Consider the following 12,406-nt stretch of genomic DNA (forward strand, 5'->3'; position numbering starts at 1 on the left):
TCTCTGGAGCATGCCAGCTTTCCTGAGCATTGCTGCTGGCTGACCATCTGTGAAGCCTAGTGCTGGTACTTGTTGTCAATCAGTAACAGGAGTTCCAATAAAAGTGGGAATTTCCAGCTTGGACCTGTGTTACTACTATCAGAGCTTTCAGGAGTTTTTTTTTTGTCCTTTGGAATGACCAGATTATGGACACTTGTGAGTGTCTGCAGTCACCATACTGGAACCACACAGTTGTCTTTGATAACTTCTTCAGAATTTATTTTTTTGTAATATTTTCCTCTCTATGGTTAATTCATTAAATATGTGTTCTCTCACCTACATATGCCTTAATATTCTGTTTTAATAGTAAACATACAGCCTTGTATCTTGCTTGTTTCCAAAACAGGACATGTGCCAACCTGAAATGGCTGGTGTTCCGTGGTGTGTGCTTCCTTGCAAGGTGGATGCTGTTCACTTTTAGGAAGATTTCTGAGGGTGAATGGCTTTGTATTTGTTTCTGTGCTGAAGTGAAAGTAGCCACACTGGGGAGGTCTGGGTAAAGTGTTACGGTCTGGCAAGCAGTCTGACTTCCTTTGGCTTTACAAGCAGCAGTGGTTTATTTTGTCTGTCTTATTCTTCAAGTTTCATCACATGGGATGAGAGCACAGCCATGCCTGGAGCTGGCCGAGTCGTTCTTACACTGAGCTGGGTGAAGGGGAGAGGGGTGACCTGTACAGAGGGTAGAGAATGCTGATTGAGATCAGACCAGTGGGTGACTAATGGAGATTTTTACTGTAAGATTTCTGTAGGTAGATATAGGGTTTTTTGACATGAATTTGATTTATTTAGCTCTTCCAGAAGAATGAAGAAAGGCATGGAGGGTAGAAAGAAACTAGTATATATTGTAGTCAGTGCAGAGATTTCAATTAAGATTAAAATTATTAATTCTGAAGTAAATAATTGGGGTGCATATAATTTTTATATAAAGGAATCTTAATGGGAACAAAACAATTTAAGGTATTTGAAGTGCTTTAAAGGATTTTTTTTTGTAATCTTTTTGTATATATTCATAGACTTTAAAAAATTATATTTGAGGAACATGATCTGTTTGTGCCCTGCAGGATGTTAAGATGATTGTACGCCGGATATCAAGACACATTTTAGAGGATGCACATTGTGGAAGATTTCCAAAAAGGAAAACTTCAGTTTGTCAGCTGAAAGATAAAAATATTTATTCTCCCTTCCCCCTGATTTTGTTTATATTTTTGGAGGGCCACATTATTAGATACTTTTGTTTCTAAAGTAAGAGCTGTACATGGTGTATGATCTTTATTAATCTAAAGCATCATAAAAATCCATGCCTTACTATCACAGGAGTTTTTATAGAACATCCAGTGAAAAGGACCTAGTGCTCTTTGGCTGTGATGTTACGTGTTGAATGAGGTCCTATTTAATTGTCTCTTGGACACTTCTATTGAATAAATGTTAAGCAAAACAACATGAAATTTCTAGGAAAAAAGTTACTGTCAGATTTCCATTTGTCTTTATTGTCTCAGTGTCAGAGTTGGTTCTCTGGTTGCTTGTAGTTTCTAGTGGAAGTTGAGCAGACAACATCACCTCTCTTTTCTCTGAGCAGTCTTCTTTTTACCCTAACCACCTACCTTATAAGTATAATGGGAAATTCAGGCTGTTTTATTCTAAAAACTAGTTATTTGTCTTTCATAGGCAGTCAAATGGAATTGGGTCTGGAAGATGAAGTAGGCCATTTCTTGGAATCTTTCCTAGTTCTTTTCCTGTAAGTCAGTGCCCAAGGTATTAAACAGTCAGTTGCAAATTAATTTAAGAGAGCACTGCTAACCTTGCATTTTTACCTGCCTACTCTGGGATTGTGTCCATTTCAGATCATTAGTCTTTATTATATTAAATGATCTTTGTATTGCAGTAAGTTTTGCTTTTGCTGGTAAACTTTGTATTTGGACAAACTGAGAAAATGGCTTACTGGTTGTTGCTCAGAAAGCACTAGAGGTATAAACTCAGAAGAAATGTTTTGTCTGTCAGAATCAATTAGCTTGAAAAATGTTATCTGGAGTCCAAATGAAATTACAGATATGTAAGACTTTCTTCATAAACAGGAGTGTTTTTACAGATAAGATGCTAGTTTGTCCTGCCCTCCCTGTTTCTTTCTTTGTCTTTCTTTCCCAGCAGCTTTCTTAGTGGAACACAACATATCCATCAGCTGATACTGAAAACCATGCATTTTCTGCAGCAACGCTTTATGAATTCACTTTATGCATCTTGTTTTGCCTGAAAGGTTTAATTTTTTTGTTTTGTTTTTCTGTTTTGTTTTGTTCAGCTCCCTTTTACTTTCATAACTATTAGGACAAAACTGAATGTTGTATTTGTTCACAGACATCCCCTTAGAAACTGAACAAACCCACTCAAAATCTTCCAAAGCAGTTAAAAAAAGAAATAAATCAGCAAATTGTGTTCTTAAAACCATTGTCCGTAGCAGCTCATGAAGGCTGGGAAATACCTGAGAGCTAGGAGAAGAGTAGATTAGACTTTCAGCCCCCACCTTCTTTAGGAGGTGACATGTTTGAAATCTGAACAGGAGAAGGGCTGGCAGCTTGTGTGGGATATACAGGTCAGCGTGATTGGAGGCTGAGGATGGAGTTCAAGATGCAGTAAACCCTCCAGCTGTGCTCTTCACAGCCCAATCTCTGCTGCACTCTATCAGTCTGCATTAATAATGAATTACCTGATGTGTAAACAGGGCTTTGCTTTACTAAGAGGGTGCATAATGTCAAAAAACATAATAGGTTTGAGGCTGCTGTTATGGCTTTAAATCTGTTGAGGGCTTGTTTTGGTTCCTTGGGATATTACAGGCAAGGCTTTTCAGGAGTAGTGAATTAGAGGGATTTGGGTAATTTTTACCAGGCTTTAGAAACCTCTGGAAGAAGCACCTTACTAGCAGAGATCACAACCCTAGAGTTGCAGTTACTCTGAGTCATGTCTGGAATGTCATGGATACTTAGTCTTAATTTAGTCTTTTTTTCTAGTGCTAAGGTTGCCACTTTTGGAGTTGGATACTCATGGCCTTGAAACAGAGCAGTGGGCAGGAGGAGTAAGCTTGGCACCCTCTGAAAATCTGATACCTGCCATGGGGATGGAATAGAAATTATGGAGTGCCCAGATTTTTGATGATACTTCTGAAGCATGCTGGTGGCACTGTCCATTCACAGCAGCAGCAGCTGTGTGCTGGGGATGCTGTACCTTGTGTAATGAGTCCCCAGTGTGCTGCAATGATGGGAATGCAGCAAGATTAAATACTGAGGACAAGAACCAGTCAGTTGCATTTCAGTGAGTTGGTTCAGACTCTCCTTTCCGCTTTCCTGTTTTCTATCACTAATGGACCAGTTCTGTTTTAGCTCTTTATTCTAAAAGTTGCCAGGGGCATCTTTGAAAACTCCAGTTCAAATGAGAATGTTTTAAGGAAAGTACTGACAGAAGCTGTTAGTATTGTCACAAGGACTGTTCACCTCTAGAGAGGTTTTTCTATTTGTTCTTTTTTTTTTTTTCTCCCTGCAGTAAATGGTTCTATGTTTCCATTAGTGGTTCTTTTGTTGTTTTGAGATACTACATTCATACTGCAGAAAGCTTACCTAACAGAGTTTGTGATCAAAACAAATGAACTGTGAACCTGAAGACAGGAGTCTCTGATGCAGTGTGACTAGAAATGGGGTGCCAGTGGATGCTTGCTAGTTTTCATATACGGAAGCAGATGATTTGGGTATTCTGTCATATGCACACACAGAGGAAGGTCATTGAGTTACTGGGGTCAAAAGTCAGGAATGTGTCTCATTTAGAAGTCTGGAATCAGGTATAATCATGGTGGGAATACGCCATTTCAGCATAGAGGGCTGCTTTGCCAAGATTTACACCAGAGCTAAATATACCCATGTGCATGCAAAGTGTTTGTAATGTTTTGTCATTGTTACAGCAGTCTTTCATAAGGGCTATGGCTTATTAGTTAAAAATAAGCCTCCTTTGCATATGCAAATTTTCATTAGTCTAGTTAAACACTATGTTATATAGATATAGTCAATTCCAGTCTTTTATAAATCCCTGTGTAGTGTTTTCATATGTAGTCAGGGCTGAATCTGTAAATTTCATATACAGTCACTGTCTCTTGCAGGCCAAAGCATGAACTGCTACTACTAGTTGTCTTACACATCTGTCTTATAGGGTTTGAATGAATGGGGAACTACTGCATCTTCACTGGGTTGGCTGCAGGATGTGAATCTTCCTATTTTGGGAAGCATTAAGAAATATGTATGCAACATGTGTGAGAGGCACAGTTTGTAAGACAGTATTTTGAAGTGTTTCACTGGAAAGCATGGGTGACATGTAGTCTGAGAAACTGACCCTTCTCAGTCTAAACATTCTAAACTTGGAACTGGTTTTAATATTTTATTTTTTAAAAAATGTGTATAGCCTGAAATGTCTTTCTAAAATTTGCAGTTGCTCTGTGTATTTATTTTTATGTTGTAGTCTAAAAGAATACATGAAAAGCATATAAACGGCAGAAGAAAGAATCTCTGTAATTCCTGCATTATATGAATAGCTTAATGTATTAAGCTTTCACTTATTTAAGCTACTGCTGTGAGCTCATGTAACCTTTTCCCATTTGTGGTGACTCACTGGTTGTCTGTATTTTCTATGCATAATTCTTCCTGTGCGCAAAACAAAGTTTTTGGCATCAACAAGATAATTATACTACTCACTCCCTTAGGTATCTTGTAACCAAGAAGTTAATATACTGTAGAGAAGCACCATTAGATAGATCAGTTTTTCATTTTGTATGGTGTGAGTCAGTGATTAACTGGGAAGTATTTTAGTGACAGTGACCCTCAACCCATAAAGTCAGTCTTCACTCTCACTAAGCAAACTCAGTGCTGTAGATGGTGATTTAGCAGAAAATTCTGTGTTAGGATTCTCACTTGAACTGTGCTTTAAGGAGTCTTCTAAAAAGAAAGTACTCTTGTTGCTATAGTGATAAGTTTGAAGATTTATAGGCAGCTCATTAAGATTTCTCTCAGAAGAAATCTGGGCAGCTGGAAAATGTTCTGGCACAAGCAGTTTGTGGCCACATTGATCATGTTGCAGAAGGAGCTCCTGGGTGACACTTGGAATACCAGCTAGTGTGGGTTGTGCCAGAACAGCTGTGAAGCAGTATGAGTGGCCTCTAGGAGATAACCTTGGACAAAATGGAAAAAAGTAACAAGTTTATGTAAGAACAGATGGTTTTATAAAGCAGGAGCAGTGGAGTGTGGAATTGTTTTTAGCTGTTGTGTTATAGTACATTGTAATCCGAAGTTTTATTTTGTACCAAACTTCATCTTGAAAATGCAGATTCAGCATCTTGTTTTTGCATTTAGTTTTGTAGTCTTTTTAAGAAACTCCAGCTTTTCAATAGTTTGGATTTTTTTTTCCCTGATCCTCTTCTTCAGTAAAGACTTTACTACCGTTTTTGTTATTCTTGAGAAGGTATCCTTGAGATTATTATATAATGGAAGAAAGATTATGAGGTAGGATCATCTTTGTTACCAAGTTACTGATGCCAAGTGTGTGATTTTTAAAGGGTAAAGAATTCTGATATTAAATTCATTTTTAAAAAGATCAGTTTAGAAAGTAAGCTAACTTGTCTCTAGAGATTGACTGAATTTTAGTGTGGGTTTCTTTTCTTTATGCACAGTTTGAAAAAAAAAAGGCAAGTCAAACAAACCACCGAGACAGTCTCTGCCAATTCCCCTGGATCTCCTGTTTCCAAAACACCTTCTGAGAAAGATGATGAAAGCAAAGTTATTTTGGAGCAAATCAGTTCCTCTGAAGACAACTGTAAATTTCCTGGGGAAAAGGAAACTGCTCCAGACAAGGAAAAGAAAAAGAAAAAGTACAGTCAACTGAAAGACATCAGACGCACAGAACTTAAAAGATACTATAGTACTGGTGAGTTATGTTAATGCTGTAGTGTTTTAAAATATGTTTGTTTGGATAGCTTGCTAATGTATTTTTCTTATATTTTGTAGGCCTTTCTTAAAAGGGTAATTAACTTTGGATATCCTTCCTATAAAAGCAAATAGAATTGCATAGTTCCAAATATCTGCTACTAACTTATACCTTGCATTCTCACAAAAATGCCAGTATCTTGTTTCTCAGTTCTAAAACTCAATGTTGTTATAGGCAGCAGTTAGTTTATTTTTGCATTTTATTTTAGTTATTTTTATTATCTGTTTTCAATGTCTTATGGGGTTCAGGTTTTTTTGGCAGGGATATTTCTTTCATAAATTGATGTATACTGTTTAAGGCTTCAGTCTAAATTGATATTCATGTTTGTCTGTTGAAGTGTGAGGAAGTAAGTAAATTAACATTTTTTTAAACAAGATGTCAAAAAGCTTGTGTGATGGCTTGTTTCCCTCTCACTCCCCCAATGTCTAAGTAACTCCATTAATTATAAATTCCTTTTTAGATTTTTTTACAAGAACTTCAGAAAAAAATTAATTGTAAATTAATATATGAGTTGAGTCACGTACACGTCTGTTTGCAGTTCTGGATTGTAATTTGTTAGATACTCTTAACTGATTTTAGGTATGATTTATTAAATACTTATTCCAGATTTTGTCTTGGCATTTTGGTGGAATGAATTCTTAGATTTGGAGAACTCTGGTTCTATCTTGTAAGGAATCCTTTCCCAAAGAGAAGGAATGGAACAGGAAACCGTAGCTGTCCTCAAAGCAGACTTCTTTACTGCTCACACAGTGTGTGTATGGATGACTGACTCCCAAGGAGGAGTCCTCTTTAGGATAAAAAAAAGAAATCTGCAGTGAAAATGTTATGTGTTGAGTGGTCACAGACTAGCCCACAGCTGAAGAATGCCTTTTGTGAGGCAGTATAGGCCTTGCCATAAAAAAAATAAACCCTGGAGTATTGCTTCCTGGGAAGCTCAAGGGTTTACAGTGATTTATTGATCAGGCTGTAACTTTTGGCAGATTTGAATGTGATGGGAGCAATTGTTTGAGAACTAAAAGAAAACTTTCTTCTCTCTGTCTGAAGTTCTGACCACACTGTTCTGGAAATAAAATCTGTAAAAGGAAAACCTGAGAATTGTTCATGAACAAACCTGTAATTTTTTTTATGCTTTGGTAGTATGCTGGTATAAAAAATCCCAAACACACCAAAACATAAACTTCTGCTGCATTGTTAGTAAAGTGCTTCTGCTAGAAGCACTTGTTGGTTTGTACCTAGAGGAATTTAGGGGTTTGTGAGGTAGCTGAATTTTGTTTCTCAAGTTTTTCAGGAGTTAAATTTAAAAATTCTGCAACAGTTGGCACTTGGGGTGGTGAGATGGGGGGCAATGAGATCACTCCCTGTCACTGAAGAATGTGGCAGTGCTAGCTAAGGAGAAAGCAAAGATGTCTTTGTCTTTGAGTTGTCTTTGACTTGTGATCCAACAGTCAGTACAAACTCAGGTTTTACTTATGTCTGTTTCATTAATGTTCTGCAGTTTCATGTGGACTGGCATCATTACAGGGTGACTTGAAATGCTACTGATCATCATGTAGGTGTGCAAGGTTTCTGGGTTCTGCAGAAATACAGAATTTCTGTTGAGAAATAATTTAATGCTGCTGTTGAGCTGAGCACAGACCCAACTGGCAAAATCCAGAGAGATAAAAACCTCCTTCTTGTTTGCATGCCTTCTTTCAGTTGTTCCTAAAGGCTTTCACCCAACTGGAACAACAAATTGCAGAAGTGAAAGTTTAGAGGCAGAAAAGAGTTGATTGTGTGTTTTCAGTAGAATTGTTAGTTGCCATGACACTGGACTGCATGGCTTCTACTGCCTTCACCCACCCCAGCCGTAGCTTGCAGGGTTACCTCCTTAGGTGTTTGTTACTGCTGCTGTCCAGAAAGCTGCCACCTTTTCCAACACCTGAGTAGTTTCTTAGAGCTGTCTGTACACCCACAGCCATCTGGAAGAGCTGGACTTGTTTAAATAGTTTGCCTTTTACCTGCATATGGCATGGCAGAGGACAGACCCATCTGTCTCACTGAGCGGAGTTCTGCCAGGTGTACATTCAGCATTTCTCTGCTGGAAGATGTGTCAGCTGCAGTGGTGGGAAGGTACTGCCAAACCTGTAACAACTTTATCTTTTCATTGTTGATACGCTTTCATATGAAAGTGTCTGAGAGGGAGGGATTATCCATGCATATATGTCTGTCTTAATTATTTAATGTCAGGGATACATGCACCTAATTTCCCTCTCCCCCCTACCCTGTCTTTATTGTCTTCTGACTTCTCCCATTATTGGTGTTTTTTAAGTTCTCTGACTAAAAAGCATGCACTCTCTCTCTGCTAACTATTTTTCTATTTATATTTTCTGAAGGGCTTGGGAGTTTTGTTGTCGGTTTCTGCCCAACTATTTAGCTTTGACTAATGTCTGGAACATGGCAGAGGCATTGGAGTAGATGATCTTTAAGATCACTTTCAACTTGAGCAGTTCTGTAATTCTAACTTTATGAAAATATGACACAGGAATTACTTCTTTTTTTTTTTCCAAAATGCTTTCTGCACTTTATCAAAATGTTTAAATTTTCCTCAGAAGAAAAAATTATTAAATGTAGCAACAGCCTTGTGTATTCTCATGATACAACCAAGCTTTGTGGCTTAATGGAGGTTTTGTCATTAGATTATTTGAGTCCAGAGGAGTTGTGTCTGTCAGTCTAACAGAATGAAGACCACTGTCCTCCGAATAATCTCCCTTTCATATTTTACAGGACAATAAATCCTTCTTTACTTACTGTTCTAAAAGATGGGGGAAGGAACATCTCATTGTAATTTTTCCTTGAACACCACGTCCCTTCATTAGAGGCTTGTGAATGTGTTTGCCTTTTTGAATTTGTAAATGCAGTGACATCCTGACTCCCACTTCGAATGCCGTGCTTTTTAATAGATTCCTGCAGGCACCAATTCTGCCAGGAGGATTTTGTTGACTCAGTAAATTCCTCTTCTCTTGCTGAAGGACTAACGCAGCTTCTGCAGGCTGTGCAGAGCTGGAGGTGGTTATCCCTGCCAAGCTTTCTATAAAAGAGAGTGGTTAAAAGACGTGGATTATTTGAGGAAGGTGGAAGTGCAGCGAGGAGCTCCTCTCCTGCATCCAGGTGCGGCGTTGTGTTCATGCCGGTGGGTGGCACCGCCGAGCCGAGGAGGAGGAGGTGTGACTGGGGCATCCTCTAGGAAGGGATCCTCCAGCATCCCTCTCCCAGCCCAAATGCTGCACTGTTCAGTACAGTATATCAGCTTGCACTGCGGTGGCACCCTTACAAGTAACCTGAAGTTCTACAGGAATGATCATTTTTCTTGAGGCACTGCTAAGTGGCTGGATAGGTCCTACTGCCAGAAAGTTTCTCCAGTGTAGCCTCATAGCTTCCTTTCCTCTGAGCACTTCCACCGTTCTTCAGTGCAAGTTCTGTAATAATCTGCAACATTCAGTCTCCAAATGTCATCCTATAAGACATTGCCTTGAGATTCAGCCCTTTTTCTCTTGCCTTGGAACACCAGAGATGCTAATACTGCTTGTTGTTTTTTCCTGAAGATCAGTATATCTCTATATTCTTGCCACATCTTTTGGCTTATGTGGTAATCTGCTTTTTAACTTTGTCTTACTCTTTCTGCTGTTGTTGCTGCAGTAAACAGCTTTCAGACTTCCAAGGACAGGTCTGTGTAGGTGCTCTGGCTGCTGTACTCGGTGCCCAGGATGCTCTTCCCTTCTTGGGGAGAAGCATTGGCTGCTTGGTTCTGACATGCTCTCTCTGAGAAGCCTGTTTTTATTGAAAGATGTGGATTTGACTCCTGTGAGATTAGGAAAACACAATTCTTGTCAGGAGTTGCTGAACAACATTTGTGTTGTGCCACTGAAGACACTGAAGCAGGTAAAAGTGTGAGCTTCTGAAAACAAGAAGTGTAACAGTAGTCAAAAACAACACTGGATTTCATCCATGTATTTATTCCAGCATGATATAATGAGTCTTTCTATCAGATATGCATGATATTCCTAGATCCCACTGATTTTGCTTGAAAATCTAAGCAGGCAACATATGTGAGGAATTGATCTCCATTAAAGAATATGTCATAAAGAAAAGTTTGATTTAGGTGGCTTGTTCCATACCAGAGAGTTACTTTTGTCAACAAAATAAAATCCAGTTGACTAGCATATCATTTTGCTCTGTAGTATTAAAGCCATCCTTTTGTATTCACTGTGTAGTGTTCAGTTTCTGCAGGAGTGGGAGGTGAGAGTAACAAAACCCCCTCTTATTTATGGCTCTAATTTACATCAAAACAAGCAGGACTCCTAAACACCATGAGAAGAAAAGTGGTATATGCCCATTTAATGAGATGGTATGTGACATATTGAGCAGGAAGTGCCAGAGTATCTCCCTAGGGGCAGAAAGCAGATGCCTTCTTTTTGACTTGTCCTTTCTGCCATCCCTTCAGCAGGGAGTGATACAGGAGCAGTGCAACATGTGTGCAGTTACCAAGCCTCTGAATGTTCTGGGTAAATGACCAAGAGCAAATTTTAGTAAGCAAAGCAGAGAGGGCATAGCAATATTCTTTAGTCATTATGTGACGAGATTGGCCCTGACTGACACTGAAACAGCAGAGGCAGCTCCCATGATACCAGAAGTACTTTGTTTCAAAGATGTAAGTTGCTTGCAATGCAGTGAAAATTTATTGAGAATTTAAATGTAATGAAATGGTGGGATGCTTACTGCAAACACATGGAATAATAGTTAGGTCATGTGCTAAGCAGGCTTAATCTGAAGTGGACTTCTCAAGACAATATTGAGTAAAAAATGGAAACTTCCTTCTGTTTATGAGTTCTGGTTTTGTCTTTTGTATTACCAGGTACAGAACAGTAAGATGCAGTTGAGGACCTACTTAAGGTGCTACTCATAAAAAAAGAAGAAGAATTTTTTTTAAAAATCCATATAATTTTTTGTTTGTAGCTAGCTAACTGTAATCAGCCCTAATCTCTGGGGGCTTGATTTGGTCAGCCCTATTCATGTAGCAAAGTACTTTCTATTCTAAGTAATCCAAGTGATTTACCATGTGGGTTGCTCAGTGTTGTGTTAAGTTGCTTAATACAACAGTAAGAACAGGATACGTTTTCTCAGGTTCTGAGACCTTGCTTTAGTATTTGTGCTTCAGGCCAAAAATGACTGTGGATATAAAGAGGGGTGAAAATGGAAAAATATGTTTCTTTCAGAATGAAGATCTCAAATAGAATTGAAGCAGCATAGGAAGAAGTCAATTTGGTTATAATTGAGTGTGTGGAATACCAAGGGGATTGGAATAACTGGGAAGGTAAACTGAAGGAACTGGCTGGGCAGTGGCTGACTGGGAAGCTTCAGGAAGCTGGTTGATTAGCATTGGTTATAGAAACCATGTAGAAAGAATAAAGTGGATAGATGACTGAAAGGCAGCTGTTCTCAGGTGACTTGTTTTGAAATGAGACCAAATAGTCTTATCCCACTGTGCTTTTAACAGATGTTTGCTAGAAACAGTTGCACAGAGTAAGGATGCCTTGTCCATAGGTAGGAGAATTCAATCTGAGCAGTAAGTACCAGTAATAATAATGTTAGCATTTAAGTTCTGAAAATTTGTGTGGAAATGTCTTAACACTGGGCAAGCTCCCCATGTGTGGTGTCCTCTTCAAATTCTTATCTTGGTGGGTGAGCTTTTGTTTGTTGTTAAACTGAATAGAAGATGCAAACAGTTGAAACCTGATGTTTCGTATGTAATAGGTAGGTATTGCCCATCAACACAACCTTGGCATTATTATTACCATGCTCAAAGCAAATGAGCTAATCCCAGTGGCACACATGGCAACCTCATCTTGAGAGGAAAGACTGAGCTGTTTTTAAATCTGCTATTAGAAGGAAATGAAGCTATGTGGATATATGAAACCAACTTGTAAACTCATCTGTTGATAGTCAGTAATCTAATGTATGTTTCAAGTAGGAAGCAAGGGAATTTGATGGGAAAGTAAAGGACAAAATGTGAAAACTTCCCAGGAACATAAAAATTAAGAGATTAATTAACTCTATCAAGAACAAGAGAGAAACTAAAAATAATTTTAGCTCAGTATGTGATATTAGCAGTTGAATTTTCAGTAATTTTCTGGTGCTTCTGACAGCAAGGAAGATGAAAGGACATAGGAGAATTGATCTATTTATATACTGTGGTGTGATTTTTCTCAACTCTGTTAGACATGGATGTAAACAGTAGCTTAATAGACACTTTTTTTTTTAATTGACAGAGCTGCTTTTCACATAGGAGTCCTGAGAGTTTATTGATGAATTAGTTATAACT

General features: G+C 38.4%; 1 protein-coding gene across 5 annotated transcripts in view; it reads left to right on the top strand.

The window, feature by feature from the left end:
- NCOA7 (nuclear receptor coactivator 7) overlaps window positions 1-12,406 on the top strand; it is a 76,039-nt gene that overhangs the window by 30,223 nt on the left and 33,410 nt on the right. For 4 of the 5 annotated variants that reach the window (XM_056487384.1, XM_056487387.1, XM_056487385.1 and 1 more), the window contains exon 3: window positions 5,735-5,988. The exons of the other annotated variant lie outside the window; for it this stretch is intronic. In XM_056487384.1, the coding sequence (XP_056343359.1) occupies window positions 5,735-5,988 (254 nt within the window). The remainder of the gene's footprint in view (window positions 1-5,734; window positions 5,989-12,406) is intronic. 5 annotated transcript variants of the gene reach the window in all.

This window comes from Oenanthe melanoleuca, chromosome 3, assembly GCF_029582105.1.
Source record: "Oenanthe melanoleuca isolate GR-GAL-2019-014 chromosome 3, OMel1.0, whole genome shotgun sequence".
Classification (NCBI taxonomy): domain Eukaryota; kingdom Metazoa; phylum Chordata; class Aves; order Passeriformes; family Muscicapidae; genus Oenanthe; species Oenanthe melanoleuca.